Here is a 7,500-nt window from a genome sequence, read left to right on the forward strand (position 1 = left end):
AAGCCTGAAACATGACACTCTTATCACTGCTTCCATCTATCATATCTCTGACACTAAATCCCAGGATATCATAATCTGAGGAGCCTGAGGGAACAAGTATCAAGCTGCATTACTGCCACTTTGTGTACTCTGAATTCTAATTTTGGTTGTTTCACATACTGTACAGCCTTGCTTATTTTCCCTTTTGCTTTGTCTATTTCTATTTAAAAAAGAGAGAAAAAAAAAACATTTATACTATTAACAATAACATTATCAAAGACTTAATTCCACAGATATGTTATTATCACTAGAAGACCTACTATCAAATGTAAGAGAGTATTCCACAATTCCATATACCCTCATAATAAAAAACATATACAACAGATCAACTAAGACACACAACACCAGAGAAAAGTAAAAGAAAAAAATAAACCTCCAGCATATATTTCTGTCTGAAGAAAACCAGAAAAAAGTTAGGTATTCTCTTACGTCCTGGGTACTTTATTCAGATCTTACCCAGAATAGGTTACATCATCAGACATCAGAAGAAAAGGACTTGAGAAGAGAAGGAGAAAAGTGGAACAAGAGGAGGAGAGGAGAGGACATGAGAAAGGAGAGATGAGAGGATCTGAGGAGAGAACAGAAGAGAGGAGAAAAGAAAGGAAAGGAGATTAAATGCTAGGTAACCATAAAGGACAACAAAAGATGTAGTAAAAGAGTAAATCTCAGTAAGTAAAAGCAAATAAAGGAGATAAACGAAAAGAATAAAAAAGGGGAATGGGGTGAGGGAAATAAAAACAAAGTGAAATAACAGAGAAAAATCAGAGAAACAGATCACATTAATAGTCTTAACATAACAGCGGTCACATCAAGAACCAAATACCACCCTCACCTATAACAGGTTTCCATAAAAGAATGTGCCACCCATAAAAAAAAAAAAAGAAAAAAAAAAAAAAAAAAAAAAAAAACTAGTTTCACTTAACCCTAATCCAAGAAACGGAACTCTCTTACAACCACCGTCATTCTTCCCCTCTTTTTCTTCTTTTGCTTATACTTCTTTTTCCTATTGCTTTCTTATACCTTATTTTCCTTTTTATTTCTCATTCACACTTTTATTAAGAGATCAACACAACTGGGATAAGGTCACAGAATAATAATATCCGTAATGTCAAAGAATACTAATCATTTAGTGCTGACCAATAACCATCACAGTTCTCAAGAATCATATAATCATCTAAATTTAATTATGGATATATAATAATTATCTCTTGCAAAGTGAAAAAAATAATAATAATAAATAACAGTCATTATTTATAAGAAACACTGGTAATATCAGGTATCAGCCAATTAACCAGACTTCAACATCTGTGTTTACTTAGTCAATGCCAGAAACATCATTTCAATCTCAGCATCTAAAAAAAATATTGTGAAATCACACTGTCTTATTAACGTTTTCTTCTACTTTCATTATTATTACAATAAATATCATAACCATAACTATAACAACAACCACCCACATACCAAAGATAATAAGAAAATGATCTTTTAAATTGCATGATAAAATGAAAAATACTTCCAATTCTATATAAAAAAAAATATATGAAGTTGTACTGTAGCTGAACATTATAAAGAGTAAATGAGGATGAACCCATTTACGCCAGAATATTTTGAAGCCTAAAATAAAAGACTTAGGGCGGCTACAAAATCAGCGGGAGGAGCTGCCCCAGACTCTGTCCGCCCACTGGCCTGGCCCGCTGCTATGTCGGAGCGCGAGCGCCAATACAGCATCACACTGGCGGGACTCCCAGCAATGTTTATTTTTTCGGGTGTCTCATGTGTGGGACACCTGTCGTTAGTGGGTTAATTCACACTTTACCTTCATCTACCGTACAGACATAGATTCATCAATTCATGGCAAATGATAAGGTTTCAAAAGCAAATCTGAATAACTGTAAAAATGCAAAAGTTAAATGATGAACAATTGTTAGCCAATTTTTTTTTCTTAAGATATAGGGGTATCATTTTAAAAGGATGAATAAATTAAGAACTGTGTGTCAAACCCACTATACCCAAAATCAGTAACTGACTCTTGACTTATATCTGATCCATAGATAGTTTTGTGTATCCAATTTTTTTTTTTTTCTTTCTTTTTTTTGTCATTTGTGTTGTTCTTTAATATTGCAAATAGTAGTTTATCATTTTTGAATATCACAGTCTCTTTGAAGACAAAAGACAAATGTGATTTTAATAATATATGACCCTTTTCAAACTTAGAATAAGAAGTTTCTCAAATTATTGACAAGATAATAATAAAGTCATGGATCTGCCCAGGCCAAGGTGAACTATCTGAAGTAAACTTGGTTGTTCTGTAATCGTCTCACAAATTTGTTAAAAAATATCTTACACTTGTAATACAATACAAACATCAGTGATTAGCCTTTAACCCCATGGAGGTATCAATTTACTTCTAGCGAATTTAACCCATTTACGACGGGTGTCCCATATATGAGACACCCGGAAAAATAAACATTGGCGGGCATCCCGCCAGTGTAACGCTGGATCAGAGCTTACGCTCCAAATACATCGTGGGCCACGGCCAGCGCGTGGGCAGATTCTGGACCGGCCGCAGCCGCCAATTTTGTAGTCACCTGGAAAATATTATTTTCAGCTTCAATACATACCGGCGTTAGTGGGGTAAGAGTGACATTCATGTTGCTGGTGTGATATCAAGTCCCCAAAATACGAAGAGAATAGATTGTAGATGACAGAGAGTACACATACATTATCTCTCATGTGACAGCCCTCTATGAGAGTAATAATTTTAAGATATGACCATACAGTGACAGTTCATGAGAGGTTATAGGAAAGGTAAGGTGCTCACTATAAGATTTTCGTGGCTTTATTGAGGCCTTGATGCCTTTTCATATAAGTAAACTACACTATTATTACTTTCTAACTCATTCCCTCTCCCTCTTACATATCTCAGAGGTATAAGATCACTTCGTAAACATTAACAAAACTTTCACATATCATTTGCGATGCAGGTAATTGTTACCAAGAGCATCTCACTCTCCAGAGACAAAGTCCCAAAACCAGGGTATCATACAAACCCACAAACCCATACATAACCTCTCCTACCTCCTATTTATTCCCTCGACAGGGGTGCAAGGCCCCTATGTAAACCAAAAATTTTTGTTAGCACTTCATGCCAACTTATAAAAAATGTACATTAAAATCTCTGGCTGTATGAGGATGCTGTGGACCTATGTTGTGTTTTACTATATTTCTTGTGCACAATAGGATGACAATGTCCATTTTAGTACATCTGGAAAAAGACATCACCACCGTTTCTCAGGACAAAACTAGATTCGTTCGATTTCTATTGCTTTGGTTCAGTTGATTCTGGTGTTCGTTTCCATCAAAAAGGACTAGATTGTCTTTTCCATACCAGAGTCACACCACTCTTGATATCATGTGACCCCCTATGGGGAGCTGCTGCCCCCCCAACCCCTACCCAGGAAAACAAAGAATCCTTCACATATTCACGACAGGAGAGAGCCCCAGACAGCCTCAGCATCGGGCGCTCCTGCATGCCAGTCGTAGGTACAAGAATTACACACTGAAGGGGCTATGCCCCCTTTGACCCCCCTGTTGGGGGATGCCACCCCCAACCCCACCACGAAAAACAAAGAATCCTCCACGTATTCATGGCAGGAGAGAGCGCCAAACAGAGTTGGCATCAGGTGCTTCCACATGCCATTCGTATGCACACGAAGCACTGTACATCTAGTCACTTCAGTGAAAATAAACCTTACAAAATACCTATGCAGTGGAGGGGCAGCGGTGAGGGTCGTCAATATCAATGGAGTGGCTTGCGGGGGCGTCGGAGGTCTACATGAGCACGAGCAATGCAGCAGCCGGTCGCAGGGCAGTTCAGAAGGTAGCACTCCATGTTCACAGAATAGTTTCAAGCAAGCCTCATCGCCTTCAAAATAATTTTTTATAACTTGGCATGGTTTGATACAACACCCTACACACATGGAAGGCATAGCAAGACATTTGAAAATTCAATTTTATAGCCTCTATTTTAGTTAACATTCATTCACTGGCCGTTTCCTCGTGCCATGTTTCCCCATTGGCTATCAAATTAACAGCCAAACAATTGACCAATGAAATCGTGACACTGGGCATGACATCACAGGTCAGATGACAGGAACAGAGCAGGTAAGAGAGACCCCACGCATGCGCAGTGGAGAATTTGGTCAGGATTCCCTCAGTGATCGCGTGAAACTCGCCTCCTTTTAATACTATCTTAATTTAATTTGATAATCAAATAACTTCACAATTACTCATTTGCGAAACAAATTTATTTGATGGAAAGTGTTCATTAATCAAATATTTTCAAGGCTGTAAGGTCAGTTTTGATTGATTCTATGGTGACGCCTTTTAACAATAATACATCCATTTTCCCCTATCAGTGTGTTATTCTTGGTAACTTATACCACAGTGGAAAATAACATGACATGCTCACATATTGCAATATTCATAATTGAAAGAAATAATAATAATTGCATAATTGAATGGCTGTGAAACTAAAAATTTCCCTTAACCTGTGCAGAATTCACCCTAGAAAAATAAATACATTCTTACACTTTAGAAAATACAGTCACTGTACACCATGTCAAATCACCAAATCAAATTCCCAAACCTACTTCTGGAATCAACAGCCTCTCATTAAAGATTCAACCCATTAAATTTCAGGTGCCTGGATCGAGGTCAATAACGTCAAACATCTCATAAACTACAAATCCCTCTCGTGTTTTCATCCCCTGTCTTCTATTCTTCCTCTTTGTTTGCAAAAGAACCCAAACATCAACAAGGCAGGAAGTTCTGGAAATTAATTCATTTCGTAGAAAATTTGCCATTGGAAGATAATAATAATATTTATAAGTGTATATGTATAAAAAAATGACAAGAGCGGCCCCTTGCCCCCCCCCCCCCAACCGACCCCCATCAACACCGCCTCATTTCTCCTCCTTTTTCCTCCATTTCAGGTCTTATTTCCCCTCACCTCTACCTCCTGGAGTCATTTCCGCCGCCTGCAGTCACATCTCGTCGCAGGAAACAGCATCACACCATTGAGTTAAGGGTGAAAAGGAGAGCCAAATCTACACACTTGAATGGAAGGGTTTGTTGTTGTTCTCTGGCCAACGCCATCTGTCGGCCGCGGGAGGAACTACGGGATGGGTTAGTTCGAGATGCTTTTCGTCGCGAATTTTCTCACCTTATGGGACATTTTCCTGGTAATTCTTCGTTTGTCAGGAGTAGAAAAGGAATATTTTTGTTGTTTATTTTATTTATGTAGGTTGCCATTGTTGATTCACTGTTATTATACCGGATTTACTTTATAGTAATTTACAGTGTGTTGGTCAATATCATATCAACTAAGATATATTTGAATGACTTCTTCATAGAAAATGTGTAAATTTAGAAGGGCCAACTTTTGTATAATTCGATACTTTTTTATCTAATTATTGTTGATGGTGATGCACCAATCCTCTAATATGACAAAACTATTTGAAGAGTAAAAAATGTATGATAGATACCATTATACTGCCTTCAAACATCCTAAAATAAACTTATCTTGGAACAATTCGATACGCACTGATCAACCACAGTCAATACACAGCACCGAAATCCTAAAAGAGTTACGACTTAAATATCCTAAAATGGAGTAACGTATCCCTCCAAAACGGGTTGCAGGAAGGAAATGGGAATCGCGTTTCCGCAACGGTTTATTTGAAATTAAATGTCAGTCTGCGTAGCCGTGACGTTGAAGTTTTCCCATTTCGGAGAAGTTCATTACTAATTTCCGTAAGAGGCCACGGTTTAATGGGCGCTTTGCGGGGTATTCTAGAATATATGAGCATTTTTTTTTCATTATCATCCTCATCATCATTGCTTTCATTGTTTTCGGTGTGTCTTGTTGTTATTGTTATTATCATTATTATTATCAATATCATTATTATTATCAATATCATCATTATTATTATTATCAATATCATTATTATTATTATTATTATCAATATCATTATTATTATTATTATCAATATCATTATTATTATTATTATCAATATCATTATTATTATTATTATTATCAGTATTATTTTCAGCATTATTATTATCATCATTATCATTATTATTGTTATTATCATTATTGTTATTGTTATTATTATTACTATTATTATTATCATTATAATTATTATTATTGTTATTATTATTATCATTGTTATCATTATTATTATTATTATCATTATTATTATTATTATTATTATTATTATTATTATTATTATTATTATTATTATTATTATCATTATCATTATTAACATTATTATTTACATTATTATTTACATTATTATTATCATTATTATTATCATTATTATTGTTGTTGTTGTTGTTATCATCATTGTTATTATTATTATTATCATTATTATTATTATTATTATTATTATTATTATTATTATTATTATTATCATTATTATCATCATCATCATCACCATCAACATTATTATCATTATCATTATAATTATTATCACTGTTAATATTATCATGATTACTATTGTCATCATTATCATTTTTACCATTATTTTCATTCTTATTATTATTATTATTATCATTATCATTATTATCATCATTAGTGTTATCATCATTATTAGTGTGATTACTACTACTATCATTATTTTTGTTTTAGTTATTATCATTATTACCATCCTTGTTTTATCATTATCTTTATTATTGTTATTATAATCATTATTATCATTATTATCTTTATTATTGTTATCATTATTACTATTACAACCATTATCATTATAAATATTTTGACTATTATTATCATCATTACTATCATTATCATCATTGTTATTATCATCATTATCATTAATGTTATCGTTATTATTATAATCTTTATTACTATCATTTTCACTATCATTGATATCATAAATATTATCATTACTGTTATCAATATCATTATTGTTATGATTATCATTATTTTTTCTTTAAACTATCATTATCATTATTACTATAATCATCATTGTTATCATCATTATTTCTATTATCATTGCTATCATTATCATGTTATCATTATCATTATTAGTAGCGTTATTATCATTATCTTCATTATCATTATCATTATCAATAGCGAAAAGGCCTTCGGCATATTCGTGTGTTTTCTTGCCCTTCCCTTCGTTGTTCCTGTTGCAATCTGTTCACCATGAATTCCACACGTGTTCAGGTGTGTGAGTATGGATGTATGTATGTGTATGTGAATGTGTGCCCAAGTGTGAGTGAGTGCGTGCGTGCGTGCGTGCGTGTGTGTGTGTGTGTGTGTGTGTGTGTGTGTGTGTGTGTGTGTGTGTGTGTGTGTGTGTGTGACTGTGTGCTTGTGCTTGTGAGCGTATTTTCAAGCGTACACACCTTGCTCTTTTCAGGGCACGGGAGATACGAAGGGCGTGGTCTATCTCC

The 7,500-nt window shown here is 34.4% G+C and overlaps 1 protein-coding gene across 13 annotated transcripts in view; it reads right to left on the minus strand.

Moving 5' to 3' along the window:
- LOC113822639 (serine-rich adhesin for platelets) overlaps window positions 1-5,207 on the minus strand; it is a 56,378-nt gene extending 51,171 nt beyond the window's left edge. For 6 of the 13 annotated variants that reach the window (XM_070135572.1, XM_070135567.1, XM_070135564.1 and 3 more), the window contains exon 1: window positions 1-58. This exon is cut by the window's left edge. In XM_070135572.1, coding sequence (XP_069991673.1) covers window positions 1-43 — 43 coding nt within the window. In that variant the 5' untranslated portion in view covers window positions 44-58. Of the gene's footprint in view, window positions 59-3,801; window positions 3,965-5,050 lie in introns of those variants that run through there. The other 7 variants (XM_070135576.1, XM_070135575.1, XM_070135574.1 and 4 more) reach the window with 4 other exon arrangements.
- Between the last annotated feature and the right edge of the window lie 2,293 nt (window positions 5,208-7,500).

This window comes from Penaeus vannamei, chromosome 20 (assembly GCF_042767895.1).
Source record: "Penaeus vannamei isolate JL-2024 chromosome 20, ASM4276789v1, whole genome shotgun sequence".
NCBI classification, from domain to species: domain Eukaryota; kingdom Metazoa; phylum Arthropoda; class Malacostraca; order Decapoda; family Penaeidae; genus Penaeus; species Penaeus vannamei.